The following is a 20,235-nucleotide window of genomic DNA, read 5'->3' on the forward strand; positions in this document are numbered from 1 at the left end:
GTGGGTACGATATTTTTAAAAATCGAAGTTGATATCGTAACAATTTAATATCGCGGTAATTGTATATTCGAAGTTATTGATGTTAGTGGTAACTGCACAGAAACAAATATTCGTAGTAACATCATGTCGTGGTAACGACGGTTCGTGGCAATCGTAGGAACCTCTCAAAAATGATGATAATATCTCATTTGATCTATTCTGTGATAATTTTATAATTTATAATTTATAGCCTATAGGTAATACAAATAAAAATATCATAGAATGTTAGTTTTTAATTTTTATTTAACGCTAATTATATAGTCATTAGTCGCCTAAGGTTTTGATATTGTATATATAGGTTATAATCAATATTATGCTTCATGAACATTTTTTTATTAATGAAAATTTGAAGTCGATTGTACATGAAAATTATGCCAAATATACATAAAATACCAATGTGTTGTTATTGATTAATCAATAATTGTAATATTTAAATTAGATTTAATGCATTCAATTTAAAATTCTGTTTGTACATTTTTTAATATAATACAGTAAAATGATCTTCATGATGATTGTTACTGTTATAGCTATTGTTACACAAATTGCTCTTATAACAATCTTTATTGGTAAGTGAACAATTTTTCAAATTAGAAATTTATTAGAATAAGATGTGTCATTAAACTATACATATTCTTTTAATTGAATACTGGACAATTTTTATTTATTTATATAATTTTCGGTTATACATATTATAATTGTACATAATTTTATATAATCATCATGATCATCATGTGAGCTTAACAGGCATAAAGGCCCAACATTGAAAATTATTAAAGTCACTGCAAATTATGCAGAAAAAGTGTTAATTTCCTGAAACGGAAAGTGCTGTGCTACACAAATTAATGATATGTAACTTTTTAATTAAAGAATAGAAAAAGCTTACGAGAGGTATAATTTTCAACCTTTCCCAATGATGGGAATTAAGTAAACACTATAAAGTTGTCTACTTAGATGTCTGTATTAAAGTTAAATATGATATAAAACTACTATATTATTTTTAGGTGCAGGAGTTTATTACCTAGCTGAATTTGTAGAAGAGAATACTACCCTTACCAAAAAATGTATAAAATGGACAATCAATGTAAGGATTACTAAAAGCTGTAACATTGTTTCTAAATGTTTGTTTATGTTATATTAATTTCTGAATTTGTAGTAGGACGAGTGGCCAAGTGGGTAAGGCGACAGTGTGTTAGTGCTTACTGTTGCCATATAACACTTGGCTACGTGTGGTCTCTCTTTCTCTGACCAGGTGACTGTTTAGAGAAAGAGGCTACCAATGTCTTCCATGGCATGGCAAAAACCTTATATAACTCCCCCCCCCCTCAACAAATAATTCAGCCAAATTGGTTAGTTAAACAAGAAAAAATGTGTACACTCATTTTTAATTGTGTTTCAGATAGTTGCACTGTGTCACATAGGACTGTATTTTTTTGACAATATGCCATTTAGCGTAGTTGCATCTGGCCTTGTAAGCCATGCTCTATATTATTTGATGCTATCAGATTTTCCATATTTTAATTTTACATCACTTTTATTCATATCATCTATAATATCATTAATCTTAAATCACGTGCTGGCATTTAAATTCTTCCTACAACGTTATTCAACGTTATTACAAGTATGAACTTTGCATTTTTTAATTCACATGTTTTTTAAATAACTACATATTGTTATTAAATTTCTAGATTTTATCATATTTTACTGTTTGTTTATGGATGGTGCCTTTTATGTATATATTATCGTTATCAGCTAATGACAACACGTTACCTACTACAAATATGGGTAAGATTAAGACAATTCTAAACAATATTTATAATATAAAAATTATGTATATAATTCCTATTTCCTAAATGAGTAATTCTATTAATATATTTTTATTTCTTAAAATCCCCCCCTCTTCTTGGACAAGTATAAGCTTGTTTTAGGTTGTGACCTCTGTTTTATAGTGTGCAGAAATCGAACCCTCTCTTAAGTTAAATTTGATACTTAATATACTGTAGTAAGCACCAATTGTAAAGAATATTTTATTTTTATTATTAACCTTTAAATCAGTATAAACATAATGGGGAAAAATATCACTTTTAAATCTTACAATGATGCTACATATTTTTATAAAAAAATAACACAACTTAAGATATATTTTATTCTGTAATACTTTAGTCAGTCCATTTAATCTTATTAAATGGACATATCTTATTTATGTATTCAATTTTTTTTTTGTTTTAGATGATAATGTGGTTTCACACTACTTCACTAATCGAAATCGGAGTTATAAGCTAAAAGATATTTTTAGTTATTTTGCTGACATGACTACAAAAAATGATCGCCTTAAATATTAAAAGTGTTAGTTAAATGTAATGTAAATGTAGGTAGAATTTTGAAAACGAGGAACAATGTTTTAAACGTTTATTAATAAAACAATTATTTTTGGTTATTAAGTTATAATAAATAAAAGACTGCTATTTGTATAATTGTGGTTCTATTTGTGTTTTGATGTTAGTTGATGAATGGGTATATTATTACTTCATGCCGGTTTTTGTACCTTTTAAGTAGATATTCCACAGAGAAAGACACTAACGATGAAAGCACACCTGAAAGAAAAGTTGTTGATAATGTTATAAATAGTGAAAATACAAAATTATAATTGTATAGCAATTATTTTACCTAATAAAAGCACAATGAATGACCCTTGCATATCGTCCAAATTAACTTTGTGATTAGTGACATCCAATTGAGTTTTAGTCCAACACTGGTCCTTTTTAGGTAAAGTATCTTCCAACCATTTGTTTATGAGACCAACTTTATGCATTTTTTCAATTCTGTTTAAAAGTTGCAACTTGTTTTTATTACCTTCTTAAGAATACACCACACTTGCCATATTTTTAATTTAGTTTGTATCAAAATCTTAATCTATATAAATAAAAATAAAATGCTGTTCGTAGGTATTTGCATCACTTGAAACAGCCGGACCGATTTGGCTCCTTTTTAATTTTTAAAATGTTCGTAATAGAAAAAGGTTTAAGCAGAAAGAAAAAATTGGAAAATTTGAATGAAAGTTTATTCCAATAGTCGGCGCTACGTGCACAAATATCACAGCTGACATATGGACAGTTTGGCATATTGACATACTAATATAAAAAAAAAACAAAATATTACCTTATATTACAAATTATTATTTATTATAAAGTATGTACACTAAGTTTTATTATAGACTAGTTTGCGTTGCCTCAGCTTCACCTAGGGGGGAGGCTATGCAAATTGTCAATTTTTTTTTAATTTGGCTGATCAGCTTTTAAACTGTCTATATGTCTATATCTATTGAAATAAACTTTCACTAAAATTTTCAAATTTTTTCTTTCTGCTAAAACCTTCCTTGGACTATTACGAACATTTTGAAAAAAAGGAGCCAAATCGGTCCAGCCGTTCTCAAGTATGTGTGTTGCAACGAACAGCAATTTCATTTTTATTTATATAGATTGCATAGCTCCCCCCTAGTGCCTGTGATTTTAAACGTGTAATTTAAATACACGTGTATTTAAAAAAAATTTATTTTGTCAAAAATTTTAATTTGAGTTAACGTATTTACACAATTATACTTGTGTTTGAGTTCGTATAATTAAATAGACGTGATATTAAACGTAAAACTAAAATTAATAACAAAAATACATTTTTTTGAATACATGTGTATGTTTATTACACGGATTTCACGTGTAATCTAATACACGTGTAATAAGGACCTCTACTCCCCCCTCTATAATAAAACTTTAGTGTACCCACTTTATAATAAATAATAATTTGTAAACACCCTATTTATTTATATAAAGTAATATTTTGTGTTATTTGACTATCATATAAAATTGTATTTATGTATTTCCAAAATTTTAATTACTACGAACAATTTAGACAACTTAAGTAATAGCTATAGTTTTACACTTAAAATAAATCGTCTTGTGGCGTCTTCTTAAGATAGCGAATATTTGTTTTCTAATAATAATATCATATAATAATATGATTAAAGTTTAAACTCAACTCTCTATTTATTCTTTTGAGATAAGGGCTGCCTTTAGATAGAACCATTGACAATTTCTCCTCAGCAAAATCTTCATCACCTAAACATTACATTTTTTATTTATTGGCAATTTGTTAGAAATTGTTAGAATGAATCCCAAAATTTTTATCTGAGGAAAACTTATTAGATAGGTAATGAAAGTGTGTAATTACATCACCCAAAATATTTTCAAGGTACTAATTGTAAGTAACGATTTCAGAATCCACTCCTTCCACTAATATTGACAAAGGCGGATAGGCTCATCGGGCTACCGGGAAAATTACGGTTAGCTCTTATTTCGCAAGGTCTTTTTTCAGTAGGCTTTTTCTATATTTACATACTATTAAGTGTTCGCTACTCAACACATGTAAATACGCACAAGGGTCCAACTAATAATAATTAATACCTACTAACTAATATTAATTTTAAAAATTTATCCTAACTCAAAAAAGTAGGAAGACCAAGAAAAACTAAAAATAACAATAGATTTAGTAATCTATAAATTATTATTATTTAAATTATTATACATGAAAATGTATGTTTATACTTAAGGGGGTTATAACCATAGTGGTATGATTCACATTAACCTTAATAAGAGAAAAACAAAGTTTAATAAAAACTCTTATTGTGCTTGTATTTAGTATTATAAATACAAGCACAATACGAGTAATATGGCCTCTATACCAACTAGGTCTCAAATATAAATTAGAAGTAGTTCAGCATAAATTCTTGCGAATCTTTCATAGCCAGGCGCCCAGGTCAATGGTCATTATTCGTACTCTCCATGTTTGTCTATTCTCAATATTGGTACATTGGAACAGCGTAATTTTCTATTAGGTTTATACTTTTCTAAATACATAGGAAATACATTTTATAAAAGGTATAAAAAAGGAAGTGTGGGTTGAAGCCTTCCTTGAGTCAGTCTTGTGTACTAATGTGTAGTTTTGGGGATTTTTTATATAGATTTAGCCGGTAACAAATATTCAACCTATCCGCCTCTAAATTGGTTCTTGTTTATTCTAGTACTAGAGATCGTGATATAAAACTTAACTAATGGACAAACAATAGAACTGAATAAAGAACACACCACCTTAACAAAGTAAGGAAGAACGTAAAATATTCAGTTACAAATATGTATTCTAAAGGAAATTTGGAACAAATGTAGTTTAGCGTAAAAGCGATTTTTTTTTCTTTAAAATGTATGTTTTTTACACTGATGACTATAGTGTACTTTTCAGATTTTTCTGCTCACAATCAGCGCTTAAGTTATAGCCAAAAATGTATGTAAATTGTAGGTGTACGCAAAAGTTAGCTATTATAAGAGTTACTGCTGACTTCTCGCATTCCCTCGACCTTCGTGGTTGTTTTTATTCCTCGAGAGGATTTTTTTCGGATACCCCACATACTTTTAGAAACATATATTTTACCAAATGCCAAAAATACCGAATTATTTTTACAGTAACTATTTTAGGCGTAAGGTGACCCGGCTACAGGAATTGACTCGACCCATTGCGAGACTGTCGTTCGGATGCGGGCTCACGTCCCCAAATCCCAGAGTAAAAAATAGCTTATCTAAATGGAATACAAATGGTAATTTGATACAGCTCTGTAAGCGGTCAATGACTTAACGAGTCTAAACTAAATCTGACCAGAGGAGAGAATAGCGCACAACGGTGTATACTAGTCGCATCCCGAGGCCAGGTAGAACCAAATTTTATAAACGAATTGCCCCTAGATTGTAATCAAAATCTTGTCACAAATTAAAATGGTTTACACTATAATATAGTGCATTCCTTTGTTTAGAGCCACGGGGTACAATCAGTGGTTCCCAAAATCGTGAAAAATACTTTTATAATTTATTGAAATAAAATATCTATAATAATTACTAAATTATAAAAATATTATTATTGTAATTTACAATAATAATATTTTACAATTTATAAAATTATTTAAACTATAAAATAAAAATGTTTAAATTAATAGCAAACAATTGGTGATTTGTTAAGGTGTAATTTTTTCAATGAATTTAGGTAAATTAATGGTAGCAATTTAGTTACTGTTGTAATAGTCGATTAGAAAACTGATATTGAACGCGCCGAGTGTTTTTATCATTTTTTTTAGATGCAAAAATTGAACATAAAGTTGGTCAAATTCTAAGCGAAAAAATAAAAACAGGAAAAATGGTTACAAAATACAAATTATTAAGCTATCAATAAGAATTGGCATACAACGTTGATCGATGGCAAAGTATGACATGAACTTGTTAAGTGGTTTTGAAAGTTGGTTTCGATTAAAAAATAATATTCGAAAAAAATTAATGCACAATAACCACCGACCTCTGAATGAACAAGTTCTCAATAGACAAATAATGAGTATTCATTTAAAAACAAAAGCCACTTCCAAAATGATATTGTGCGAAATACCTGCAAAATTATTACACGCCGAGTTAATAGAAAATAAGGTAGGTACGAGTACCTTAACAATTACAGAATTTTTTTATATCAAATCACGAAATCTCGAAATAATGTTCATATTACATTTGATACCATTGACATAATGTATGAAGATGAAAATGGATTAAAATATAATAATAAATTTAATGGTATAAATGTGTTTCAACTAATACAAATTTGGAACTTATATTAACCGTAAATGTATTGTATATTGGTGGAACATTCCAATATTGCACTAAGCATTTCTGCCAGCTATTTACTTTTCACAGTTTAGCCATAACGATTATTATATTAGTTTAACCACGAAAAAAAGTAAAATTCAATAAAATGTTTGCATAGTTTTGGAACCACTGTTTCTTTAGTGAGATGTAACTTGTATCTCAAATATTTAATAATTTTTCGGATGCAACTCGTAGTTCGTATAATATATGAGCCTGAAAGTCAACTAATGTAGATTGACTTTTTTAGTTACGATAAGAATCAGATGCAGTTCGTAGATTCACGGATACAACTAACTAGTATACGCCCGCTCACCTAAAGGGAATGCTTGGTCCTAATCTAATACTATTATTGTGACGACCGCAGGTTTTATGATTATATCTCAATAAACTATGTGACCAGAAAAATCTGAAAAAAATCATCAGTGTAAAAAACGCACATATTGTGGAAAAAAAATCAATACAAATGTTTGGGCGCTAAATAGGTTTGTACTTGGATGCTATTAAGAAAGATCTGATTAACCCGAAACTGGACTGCAATGGAAATATGGACTTGGTTAGTGATTGAGAAGAATATTTATACATTGGTTTTTGGAAGCAAACTACAAAGATACTATTTAATGCCTTACCTATGGCGAAATCACATCTGTTCGTCAGCAAAAAATCATTTTTCATTAAGTAAATCAAATTTGTTCGGCGTTGGATGAATGCGTGTTTACCAGCTCTAACCCTCTCGACGATAGAAGATGATACTTCTTTGTGATGTTCCGCATTTTTAATCAACGTTTTGACCGCCATATCGTCCGGTAAAGTCTAGACATTGATTATTGCATTTAATGCAGTCTCGCTCAATTTATTAATGTAGTAGTTTGAGTAAGAAATTCATTGGAAATTTAATAAAACTTTTGTTGAAGTTAACAAGGCAATTTGGAAAAAAAACGTTGTTTTTACTGTTTTACGATCAGAATAAGCGGCTGCTACATGGTTGTGATAATTTAACCAAAACTAATCTTTAAGTCTACAATACTGCACTCACGGTGAGCAACGTATGTAGATTAGACGATTCCGGTATACCCCAAGTGTATCCTTGGGACTTGCGGTTCATCAGCTCGGCGATGTTGGATACCATCGTGTCCATTTGCGGGAATGTCAAATATGCTACCAAATTACCACTGTACGTGGTAACGATGACCAACACGAACAGCCACCAAGTGCCAACAACCAAACGGCCACTGTCAGCATCCGGCAAATGTGCACCTCCTGTATAAATTTAATGGCGGTAACTAGTAAGGCAACACAATAATTATTAAAGATATTCGCGACAAGTGATATCCTCTAGCTATTTGAAATCTATGCCTCTAGAATAGATTTTACTCCTCTCGATTCTCGAATCGACTGTGAGAAATTCTGTGGCGTAAATTGGCTTGGCCAATGTGGTAAAAATATTTTCAGAGCGAGCAATCTTATGGAGAAACAAGAAGATAGACACAAGAAGCCAGAAGGCTTCGTATACGACTTACGGCACACCCGAGTTAACGTATGGAATGATATAAAAGAGAAACGGAGAAAAGAGATGGACAAACAGTATAGAAAATAAATTAGGTCGACCCTACTTTCTGTATAATAGTGCCCTGTGTCAAGGAAAAGGGAATAACTTTTAAATCTTTTTCCAACAGGCACTGTTGTTTTTTTTTTTGTATACAACACCACCGTTTATCCGATATAGGTCTTTATTAGATTAACGGCAATAAGTAGCAGATATCGATTTATTGTCATAAACATATTTTAATCATTTCTATGTAAATAAATAGTATTTAATAATAATTAAAGGTTTTAATTAATCGGTAACTTTAATAATTTTTTTATACCTATAGGATATTTTTTAATCATTTACTTATTTTTTTATAAATATTTTTGGTAAATTAAACACTTTTCTTTAGTGAATTTGTATAGGATTTTTAACGTCTTTAAGAGGACGCTACATCGCCCATTTCGCCTAAGGAGTAAAGAATAGGCAATTTTTCGCAAAGCCTTAATTTAGAGCTTGAACTATAGTGTATACTTATTAATACAGTAATGAGGATTTTTTATTAATTGCCATTTTCTAAGACTCTCACAGTCATTTTTATAGAATAACTTACAATTTTTTTCCCATAAAAATTACATGACATGTATGTGAATGTGAGACCAGTATTAACAGTAGATTAACCAAATTTTACTAATGTATAGAGAAGAACTTTATCTATGCCGTAGTGTTTTTATTACCTTTGATATATATACTTTAAATTTTTTATAAACAAATCAAAAAATAAAAATAAATTATTTTTATGAATTTTTTTTTTCGTGTCAGGCAACATAAAACAACTATTTTTATGAATGAATAAATTTAATTGTGTTCAGTTATCAAAAAATTAAAAAGCTACGGCATAAATACACTTCTTTACTATCCATTTTATAAATTGTATATGGTTACTGTAAATACCGTTCTCACACACTTGTCCCCCGCAAAACCATTTTTGCGGATAAATTACGGATGTATAGCGTCCCCTAAGTTCCGGGCCTATAGTATTTAAATATTTTATAATTGTGTTATATCAAATACACTTACCTTGTTGTAATAGTGCCCCGTATACATACCAAAAGCAGTTAAGTGGCGAATTTAGACCGCCCTTTCGGTTTATATTATGATATTCGTAGTATGGGCTTAGAGTATGAAATACGTTTAATAGTGGTCCCATTAGGCCTACCACAACTGCTATGCACAACCAAGTCTAAACACAGCAGAGTTACATATATTTACATTTATTTAAGAAATTTAATAAAATTAATTAATTTGAAAAATGTATAAAAAATACATTTTGACGTCACATATTTATTTAAGTTTTATTTGTATGATATAAAAATCAAAGAAAGATGATTTATTTCTTATTTAACTTAAAAAAGATGAAACAGACTACTCGACTGTTGTGTTATCTAAAAAACTCGAGTCATGTACCAATGACAATCTAAAAAAAAATTAATAATTTAAAAACTGATTTGAATAGATTTGGATGCCGGATGCGTGAGTTAAAAGTATTCAGCCGATAATTAAATTAAAACTCATTATTACGGAATTTACCAGAAGGGTGAATGGAGCAGTAAATAGTAAAGCCCTGCTAAGTTCCTTTGGCCTGGTCACTAATATCTGATGAGGTTCTATGCTTAAGTGTGTGGTATAGTTGATAAGCATCTGATTGACTTCTTTTACAGAAAATGCAGCAGCTGCAATAAAAATCTACGGAAATAAATAAGAAAAATAAGGTTAAATTGGTAATGAACCTCGTTGCCGGTTGCTGACAATTATTAGGGTTAATGTGAAATACAAAGCTAGTCTATATTTTAGATGATTAGCAATTAGCGTTTACTATGTTTACTTACTTTGTTCGACCTAATTAGTTGTATTGTTTTATCCCATAATTCGTTTGGAATAACAGCGTCTTGTTCTCCCAAAATACTCTTGAATATAAGACAATTTTATCAATATTATTATAAAAAAAATTCTTGCATTATTCACTTTTAAGCTGTATAAGTGCTCCTCATTCTCTATATCTTCTCCTCATTTCAATTAGTAAAGTGCTCAATACTTTAAATAACGAACACTTATCTTTTATAAGAAAGGATTAAAAGGAAGAATAGCTTAATAACAGCTTATCACTTAACCAATAGAAATTTGATTCATAACTAAATTAAGTTTGTATAATTCTTACATTCCTTGTAAAAACCGTTCTGGTATGATTGGAGTTGGCTTGATTGTTCGGAACAATGATCACATTGTACCTATTATACACACATAACATAAATTTCTATTTTTATTTTTATTTATTTCAGTTCATGCATCTCAACTGCCCTGATAGCTCGCCGGGATTCAGTGGGACTTTTTAAAAAAGATCTGAATTTATCAGGTATCCCGTATCACCAAAACGCATTCATTATATATTTATTTAAAAAGTAGTGTTTAAATAGCCAGAAATAACAATATTGTATAATAAGATGGTTTATTATCATACTTACAAATAATGTTGTCTGTTCAATCCTCACCAAGCTTGTATATTTGCAATTTTTTACTCCCTATGCTGCTAAGGTTGCCGTTGGAGTGATAAATAAAAATATGAGTAGAGGTCTTTTTCCGATTATATAAGGACTCCTATCAGATATAATTAGTTATCCGTACCCGTATCCTTGGGAAGTCTCTATATTCCTAATTTAGACTCCTGATAGTGTTCGATCAGAGTATTCTCTTGGAGTCTTGGTGCTATTAGAGTGTCATGCATAAATTGTAGCTAATAATAAATAATATAAAAAGCTCAATAAAGTAACTTCTCAAACTTAATTTATTGGTATTTTTTAATTTAAAAAACATAGCCGCTGGAGGGGAGAGTTATAATATAACCAGAGCAAAAACTGAGCTTGAACAAAAAGGACGACCTTACACGGATCTTCATACTCACGTGAAATTCAGTGTGTTAGCTAGTTGATTCATAACGTCGAACACCAAACCGCTGTAGCCAACCAAATGACCGGTGCTGTTGTAGTTGATGATTTGCCATGGTGGAAACTGTATTTTAACATATTTGGTATACAGTTTAATAATATAGTTGAATAAACATTGTTTAACTTCCATGTTTAATGTTTGTTATTAGCTAATTTTTAATTTTCTTTAGTAAATAAAATGAATGTACAATTCATTTTTAAATAGTAAATAAATATTAGTAATTTAAAATTTTATTGCAATGACCAATGGCGTAGCTAGGGGGTGGGGGCCTACCCCTTTAGCCTTTTTGTAGCTTACCTATCGGCCCGTTGAGGGTAATAGATCTTTGAGATGTTTTTTTTTTATATAGTTTTCCGTGTTTCTTAAAATGTGTCTTTGTTTTCTAATTTCAGACATTTTAAATTGTTTTTAAAAGCTAACACTGGTTGAGATACAGTGGTGATGGGTGGGGTTCGGAAATAAAGCCCGTTTGGGTCAATTAAAGGTTTGCCAATGCATATCCCTTTTTACAAAATCCTAAATACGTCACTAGTAGCGACGATATATTATTTATTATTTTAGTTTATTAAAAATACTTATTATATTAGTACAAATACACTATATTATAATATAAAAATACAATACATTGACGCAACTATAGAGGGTATTAGGAAAGTTAAATCCTTCTAAACTCGTTTAGACTCTAAAAGAATGTCAGCCACCAAACAAACACAGCCCCCAAGTAAGGTTTAAAATTTTTACTGAAATTCTGAGGGAGCTTTCAGAGTTTTTAAAGATCTGAACTTCCTTAGCAGCCCTTCTAAATGCACCAATATTCCAATAACATACACCATAAATATCCAAAAAAATTAAATTTAATTGCTGTTCTAACAATTATGTATACGAGTGTAATGTAAGTATACTTACGTGAAACGTAGCTATAGGCAAAGTCATGCCTCTGAAACCGTTAACCATATGTAAGAAAAGCGGTTCGTTGAGTTTTAGTCCGGTCTTAGCATTCCAATGGCCCACGGGTAACACGTGGCATCCTTCATTGTGGCCAAAGTGCTCTTGTCCCCAAGTAACGCCGGAATCGATCTGCCATGCAGGGCACGTCTCACATACACCCGATTCGTTTAATCGAAACTGTTATATTACTGTGTTATTACTGTTATAGTTTATACTGTATGATTAACAATTCAAATTATACTATTGAATAAAATAGAGTTTATTAGCACCCCGAGCCCTTAGCAGTCATATTTAAAAAAATAATAGAGGCTTCCGAATTGTAGTGTACAGAAGGATATTAAAAATAAGTTGGACGGATAGGATCACTAATGAAGAAGTATTGGAAGAACTTTTATGAAAAAAGATCATCATGGGAAAGTATCAAGAGGAGGTAAAATTAGTAGGAAATGGTAAGTTCCTACACGAATCCAGCAGGTAAAAATATAATAACGTTAGTTCCTACCATTGATAATAAATAATATTGTACTAGTCCTCTCGGACAAAATCACTTTCAAATTAACGCTTTGATGCTTATTTGTAAATACAGCACCTCAATTTAATAATTTCTTACTTAGGTGGGGTGGGAGTATTCGATAGCAATACCATGGAATATTTTAGAACTTTCTCCGTGGATACATAAACCGCTTTTGTATACGAGAAAAAAATATGACTTGGCAAATAAATCGGTTTCAATATACTCGGTTTAATTACCAAGCGAAGCGGATCTACCTCAGCTAGTACATTATACAATTATTTGTACATCTAAAAAATAACCATATATGAATTAACGTATGTATGCATATTTTTACCTGCTAAGTCTCATGTAGAAACTTACACTGTTCGTCCAATTGAACGGATAGGGATGTTAGAAGGAAAAAATTACAGAGAAAAGTCACGATTACAATATTTAAGTTAAAATACAAATAATAGAAGATCATGAATATTCATATTAAGAAATAAAAAGAAAGGTCAACAATAAAGAAACATGGAAAATCGGTGCAAACCAACTTTAGGATTGAAAACTGCAAAAGAAGATCAATCTTCTACAAAAAATATAACGCGATTTCTTCGCTAAACAGAAAATAGCATCATGGATATGTCTTTCTCCACTCCCCTCTTTTCCCCTTCAATATTTCTCCCCCCTCTCTGATTTATTCCCCAGTGTCACAACGCTTATTCCGGATAGACCAAAATAATGTCCATGTTAATATTGTTAAAAAACTTCTCCTATCTACTAAATATTAGTATCATATGTAGTATTTTAGCTGTAACTATTTACCCTCAGTGCACACTTAGGAATTAGACTATACCTTGATGAAAGAAACCATCGAATGTCTTCTGTCGGACTTGGACGGTCTGATTTCGTCCCATTCTTCCTCCGACACCTGCTGCGACAATTCCGTTTCTTGTTGGATCGAAGCGCTGTACGCCATTATGAACACTGACATCAGTTCATCCACCAAACATAATAGGCCACCCTTAAGGCAATCGTAATTATGGTATTATATTTATTAAAAAGTCTGTATTATGGGCAGCGTATAGCTGTGTCTGTTATAATTGTTTAATAATAACCACAGTTTTTTATACATACAGTGCACTTTGAACCGGTTTTGGTTGCGTTATAAATAAACGATACGTTTTCACCTTCACTTAAGAGGTTGGAAAAAGATGACATGTTGCCCGTGGCAGAATCCATGTCTGGTATAATTATTAGCCAACTGTTCTCGGCAGACAGCAAATGTAATGTTTTTGCCTAGAAAACATAAAAGTAATGCCGTTGAACTTATGGCATTGGTCCTTTGAATGCTTACCGCGTCAAGAATTAAAGGTACGTGATGCACGCTGATAATACTTATGTAATTTGCGTTATTTTCACTAGTTTTCAGAAATTTTTCAAAGTTTTCCAACAAAAGTTTTCTTCTAAAATGGAAATAAAACTTATTACATTTCAGTACATGTAGTGTATAAGTAATGTAGCGTATAAGTATGACAGCAGGGAGGGGGAAAGGGGTGTTCTTGGTGCCTTAGGAGTAAGCGAGTACCCGGACACTTATCCAGTTTATAAAAGACCAAGTGTTAATGTCAATTAGTTTCTAATTTCTAGTTTGCTGGACACTCATTCTATGAAACCCAGTTCGAGCCACACTTACCGAAAAATAACGTTATGTTCAATATAAATGTAGACTAATTTTATTAATATACCTACTTAATTGCTATTGACCCCATAAAATATGTTTTATCAGCATAATAATGCATCGTTATTTTAATAAAATATATTTTATCGCGGCAATCGAAAAATACATCGTATCAATAATAAATTTATCATAAATGTATTTGATTCTCAATTTAATAACATTAATATTAAAGTGATAATTTATTTTTTCGTATTGACAGTATTTTTTCATATGAATAACGTAGTTTTAATAAGGGTTGATAAATATTGTTTATTCAAATTGATTGATATTTTTCGTTAAGTACACTGTACAGGGAGTATAAGTACCCACATAAGTAAGTTAAAGCGGAAAATAAGTAAAACTTATAGTTAAGATCCCGGTGTCAGTCGATTATAATTTGTACAAAAAATGTAATATGACTTTTAGTAGATCACGAGAATTGTAAATCCACGACTGTACTCTACTATAAAAATATAATAAAAACTTTTACTAACCGTTTCCATTCTGAGTCTTGAGTAAAGATTTCGAAAATGGTCACTGATGGTGATCTAATTGTTTTTGAATAGGGTTTTGTTAATGCGGTAATCAAATGGTGCACGACGTTGTTTTCTTCAAGACAAATGTAATTACAATAATACGTTGTACAAATAATTTTAAAATTAAAATATAGTGTTACTAAAATGTAATATTCATGATAAAATAACTTTGTATGATCACAAATTGTATTTCGGTGTCAGCATCACGCCTAAATTCTATCATATTTCAGTTCGTACTTTGTGGCGACGCGACGTAGCGTGGGAAATGAGGGTGTGAAGTCTAGGGGTAGCGTATTAAAAGAGTTGTGATCATACCTATTTATTTTATCATTTTCAATACCGATTGAGTCGTCATGCATCATAATAATTGACTTCCATGGAAAGGAATTTGACATTCTCAAGTCCATTATCAGTTGAGATAGTTCTGTACTACTCGACGTCAATGGGATGGTAATAGCTTCGTTTGTTGGAAGCCTTGGACAATCGGTATCTGGATAAATATTAAAAAAAAAAAAACTGGTGTAAGAACTATTTCTGTAATTATAGGGACATTTTAATTTTCGGGAACGGGTAAGTCAAAAAACGTAATTTGTTTCATTTTTAAATTGCAATAACTTTGTCAACATTTGACATTTCCAATAATTTTTTATTTTCAAAAGATGTCTTTTTCGATTTCGACACTTAAAATTATGATATTCATAAATTTGGACGGCTAATTGTACTCATACAGATGCTGAATGTGTAGATATTTGTATAAAAGACTCAACAAAAATGTGAGTAAAATGCGTTTCTTTGAATAAACGTCTACGTACCTGTGATTGAGATGTACAAAAATTCGTTGAGTCCTTCATATTCAGCTTTGCGGTATAGATTCCAAATATCATCGCAATAAGACACAACGAAGATCGATACAATATCTAAACAAATTCATGTTTATATATATTATATAACACTGTAAGTAATTCGCTATTAGTTGGCTGCGGGGTTTCGTATATATGACGATTGCACATTAATGTATTTATAAGTATTGTAATATGTAAAAATCCTATCAAAAGTATCAAAAGTAGATAGTAAAAACTATAAGTATTTAATTTTGATTAAGTAAGAAAAGAAAAACGGGAAAACAATGCCCATATTGTAATATAATATAATACGAACTACGGTATGGGTGATATAAGTGTTCGATAGTTATAGTAACTTGATGATTGAAGATGGAAGACCAAAATTAAGTTCTTGTAGTAGAAAAAGGCGAAAAGCTGTATGTCAAATAACAGTTTGGTAAAAAACTAAGTATAAAAAATAATAAAAGAAGTGATTTTTCTGAACAAGATAGATTGATTGATGAGTAATGCGCGCATATAAAAATAGTACTATTCACCACCCTTCCCCCATCCTAAAGTTTAAGCTTAAATGATTTTAAGAATAATTATCCAAAACTGGTAATCTAAAATTTTCAGTATATGTTACTCTTAATTTAAAAAGTTAATAAAATATATACGTTACCATTTAAGTTTCAAAAGTTGTTATAAAAATAACTAATTTGAGAAGAAGTTAAAAACATAAAATGTTGTGAAAAATTGAGATCACAATGTATATAAACACTAAAGAAAAAAAAATTCGATATCAGATTAAACCCTAAAGATATTGAGTGAATCACTTAAAAAAAATCACTCTGTATATATATTTTTTAAAGTCAGGCAATTGGCAATAGGCAACTAAGTTTTTATTGGTTGGTATTTTTATTGTGTAGTTTGAGCATGTGCAGTAGGTTGTAAGAGAACTTGCTTGCGCCGCGCCACCGCTAAAAACCCCTAGTTACCCATCTAGGACCAAGCGGTGACGGACGACGCTTAACTCCAAGTTCCTAATGTCACCCGAAGTAACCATTGCACAACTTTATTTATAAGGATAAAGTCATATTTTATAAAAAAATTAACTAAAAAATAAGGAAATTTAGCGGTAACTTTATTAACAAGACGGTTAGGTATACACCGAAGTCATTCGAAGTGAAACAGACTAAAGTCTGCCAAGTGCTAACACACTTGGCAACCACTTAAAAATGCTTAAGTGCACCATCAGTTTTATTTAAAAAGTATAATATCATTATTAAGTGGCTTACATATAAGTTATAAGTTTTAAATTGAGACTTTTAAAATGGTTGCATCGTTTCGTCTAGTCTAGTTTTAACATAACGACAATCGTAGTAGCCTAAGGATAAAAAACTAAGTTTTTTTCTCACCTCTTGACAGCTTTATGTTGCTCTGAGTGTATAATTCCACTGATACACCTGCTTGTTTGAATAAATCCTGTTTTAATTTTTCAACGTGCATATTGACCGTTTCCCAAATTACATTGTTCGTGCTAGTAGCAAATTTTGGATTGATAATTATTGCTACAATATCAAAAAAACATATATTATATATATATATATATATATATATATATATATAATATGATAGCATGGGTAAAGTAAAACTGTTATGCATTAATGCATTGTTTTCCTTGCACCTCAAATTTATTGAGCATTTCTATTTTTTTTCTAGATACTGACTTTAAATAATCAAATGATTGTTAGGCCTAGAATGGATTAACTGGAAATTAAATTTTCCGTTTAAATTCAGCTTTTAATATTACCAAATTATAATACAAGTTTTGTGACACTCTGATGGCGAAATACAATGTAAAAAGTCATTATATTCATTAAATTGACTGCTTTAGTTTGGTAAACCAAATAAGTAAATTGAAAATTTCTATTTCTGTGGAAGAAGCTATTATGTTTCATGTTTAACATTCGAAAATATAAAATTAAAGTTTTTCAGCAATATGTGTTCTAGTTACTTTTTAAAACTAACATTTAAAATAATATTTTTAACTTTAAAAATTAAAAAAAATTCTTTATCATTTTAGTAAAATAATGATGTTATTTGAAACTTTAATTTCGGTTTAAACAATTATTCATAGAGAAAATTAATGTGAAAAGATTTGAATAACTGTTGGTATATTTTTAAACGCTTAAAAACTTTAAGGAGTTGCTCCCTCTATATCTATATCAATACCTATGACATATACTATTTATTTATATTTACTTTACTAAAACATATTTTATTAGTTACAGTTGAGTTAGAAGACCCGGTGACAACTAGTGTCCCCCCCATATGTAAAATTAAATAAGTTGTTTTCGAGCTATTCGACGTAACGAGGTACCTAGTTATACTTAATCTTTGCATAAATTTACCGATGGTGTCGTTGTTCCTTGGTCCGGAGTCGAAATTATAACCGTTTTGGCAGTGGCAAAGGGTTACCAACAAAGCTTGTATCGATAAGACGATTAACACGTCAGAACCCATGACGGCCTCTGCGGAACTGATAAGACGAAAATGATGACGGTGGGTCTTGACAAAGCTTCGACATGGTCTGATGGTCAACAACGTAATTGAATATTAAATAAATAAAAAAGCATTCGTCATATTTCGAGTAATTTGTCCGGATAATGACTAATAATAATAAAAAGTTATAATAAATATGACAAATAACATGAACTCAATGGAACGTTACCCATAGCGGTACGGTTACTTCTGTCTGCGGGGTCGCGAGCCGATCACGCAAAAGTCTTCTGAAAGGGTCGAGTTTCGTTAACCCCAAAGCTGAATCTAGGTCGCGCTTTAATAAATAAACCCCCAAACTGTTTAATATAGACAGACCAGCAAACAAATGGCATATCAGGTAAACTACGGGGATAATAACAGGCGTACATGTACAATATATTATACACATATATGTTATATTACATACTTGTATATATTGTCGTACAATTAAATATAGTACAGCTAATAATAAAAACAAATAAATAATATAGTTACTTGAGCGTACACACGCACACGCTAAGTAAAGACTACAATAAAAACATATTGGAGATACTTATTACAGATTTATTGAACTATTTAGGCTTTAGATATTGTGAATAACCGTGTGGCGCTCAACAATATAGTCTCTAAAACTTACAACTAACTGTACCAATGAAGACCACTTTTATTCGGGCTATATTATATTCGCTTGTTTGTGCTGACGACATAAGCGGAAATTGCTCAATATCCCAAATAAAGATTTAGTCCCCTCATTCCTCAAAAATAATACAGTGCCTCTACACCTGCGTATTTTTGATCGAAAACAACTCATTCCAATTTAAACCGTACTCTTAAAACGCATGACCCTGCAATAATAATGCAAACTGATTGCAATTTTTCACATATATTATATTTATGTCGTATAAGTTATTAATTAATAATAATTTTAAAAATGGGGCACAATCGATATCTTATAAATGTTATAAAGAATCCAAATGTTTTTTCAAACATAAATCGGAATTTTTTTAAGAACGTACGTAATATTTTTTTGTACAAAATATACATATTATATTATTACAAATTATAGCTTAGTCTTGAGTTGGGATGGGGATGAGGTTGAGGTTGGGGTGGGGGTAGGGATGGGATGGGGATGGGTTTGATCCACTTGCTGATCAGTCAACATATCCTTATATCCTCCCGTGGACATAAAAAGTCTCCCGTGGTTGCGGGCTCGTACGCAATATGAAATTTTATAAGCTGTCATGACTTCAGAAACAAAAAAAACCAATCGTTGTAAAAGCTATAACATTGATTATAAATAATATACTGGACTAGCTAATATGATAAATAACAATGTGTTTAAGATGGTACACATCACAATGAATATAAAATTTAAATATTCGATAAAGTTTTAGGGTCTTAGGTCAGACAAGTAGACCTAAGGTAGATCTAAAATGAGCCAATAACTTATACAAATTTGAATATTTTATTTACTTGAGATATAAAACATATAGTATGTTGATGCTTAATAACACGAAAACTATAATTTTTTTTTAATTGATACTTTTTCATTTTGCATGCAGACTGCAGTGCACATATTAGTCGGTTAGCGGACCAGCGCTGAACTTGCTGCAAAACACTGATGTAAAACTTTTAAAGGTAGCTCAAAGATATCTTCCGCTTCACACAGCCGCAGAGCTAATTTTTGGTCGCTCCAGTAAATTTTCATCACTTTATTAGTGTTTTGTGTAGTATTGTGGAACACGTTTTCATGGTGTACATCCGCTTTTCTTCAGCATTGGACAGTTCTCCTGAACACCGATACTTATAACCGGTTTTTAATTAGCGTTTATCACGTTCGTATATCACTTCGAAATCAGCCATATCGTTACGTAAGTACTACTA

The 20,235-nt window shown here is 30.7% G+C and overlaps 2 protein-coding genes across 4 annotated transcripts; one reads left to right on the forward strand and one right to left on the reverse strand.

Annotated features, from left to right (window-relative positions):
* The first annotated feature begins 288 nt into the window (after nucleotides 1-288).
* LOC126844294 (protein TEX261) lies at nucleotides 289-2,510 on the forward strand. The gene is made up of 5 exons (XM_050582380.1): nucleotides 289-605; nucleotides 1,041-1,120; nucleotides 1,436-1,657; nucleotides 1,725-1,821; nucleotides 2,266-2,510. The coding sequence occupies exons 1-5, from the start codon at nucleotides 536-538 to the stop codon at nucleotides 2,376-2,378; spliced, it is 582 nt and encodes a 193-aa protein (XP_050438337.1). The 5' UTR covers nucleotides 289-535; the 3' UTR covers nucleotides 2,379-2,510.
* Nucleotides 2,373-18,334, reverse strand: LOC126844292 (ionotropic receptor 93a). 3 transcript variants are annotated; one of them, XM_050582377.1, is made up of 19 exons: nucleotides 18,222-18,334; nucleotides 17,226-17,378; nucleotides 15,799-15,903; nucleotides 15,327-15,476; nucleotides 14,945-15,059; nucleotides 14,088-14,196; nucleotides 13,868-14,029; nucleotides 13,587-13,754; nucleotides 12,196-12,414; nucleotides 11,246-11,352; nucleotides 10,505-10,574; nucleotides 10,176-10,253; nucleotides 9,877-10,032; nucleotides 9,367-9,529; nucleotides 7,795-8,018; nucleotides 7,388-7,571; nucleotides 4,070-4,148; nucleotides 2,704-2,858; nucleotides 2,373-2,630 (listed from the first exon to the last, which is right to left on the reverse strand). In XM_050582377.1, the coding sequence occupies exons 1-19, from the start codon at nucleotides 18,331-18,333 to the stop codon at nucleotides 2,536-2,538; spliced, it is 2,604 nt and encodes an 867-aa protein (XP_050438334.1). In that variant the 5' UTR covers nucleotide 18,334; the 3' UTR covers nucleotides 2,373-2,535. The 3 variants fall into 3 exon arrangements, with proteins under 3 accessions (XP_050438334.1, XP_050438336.1, XP_050438335.1); XM_050582379.1 differs by lacking the exons at nucleotides 17,226-17,378; nucleotides 18,222-18,334 and adding an exon at nucleotides 16,490-16,578 and having other exon boundaries at nucleotides 2,375-2,630; XM_050582378.1 differs by lacking the exons at nucleotides 17,226-17,378; nucleotides 18,222-18,334 and adding an exon at nucleotides 16,145-16,229 and having other exon boundaries at nucleotides 2,375-2,630.
* Nucleotides 18,335-20,235: the final 1,901 nt, after the last annotated feature.

The sequence above is a fragment of the Adelges cooleyi genome, unplaced genomic scaffold, assembly GCF_023614345.1.
Source record: "Adelges cooleyi isolate 19-005CV unplaced genomic scaffold, UGA_ACOO_1.1 ACOO_flye_CR_arks_rails_tigmint_CR_PRNA_651, whole genome shotgun sequence".
NCBI lineage: Eukaryota > Metazoa > Arthropoda > Insecta > Hemiptera > Adelgidae > Adelges > Adelges cooleyi.

Bases quoted from the DNA above. Each gene is read 5' to 3' on its own strand.
- LOC126844294 (XM_050582380.1), top strand. From the start codon at position 536: ATGATCTTCATGATGATTGTTACTGTTATAGCTATTGTTACACAAATT. The intron at 1,121-1,435 runs GTAAGGATTACT...ATTGTGTTTCAG, and splicing joins GTATAAAATGGACAATCAAT to ATAGTTGCACTGTGTCACAT. The intron at 1,822-2,265 runs GTAAGATTAAGA...TTTTTGTTTTAG, and splicing joins GTTACCTACTACAAATATGG to ATGATAATGTGGTTTCACAC.
- LOC126844292 (XM_050582377.1), bottom strand. From the start codon at position 18,333: ATGGGTTCTGACGTGTTAATCGTCTTATCGATACAAGCTTTGTTGGTA. The intron at 10,033-10,175 runs GTAAGTAAACAT...TTATTTCCGTAG, and splicing joins AACTAATTAGGTCGAACAAA to ATTTTTATTGCAGCTGCTGC. The intron at 8,019-9,366 runs GTAAGTGTATTT...AAATTTATACAG, and splicing joins CGGGGCACTATTACAACAAG to GAGGTGCACATTTGCCGGAT.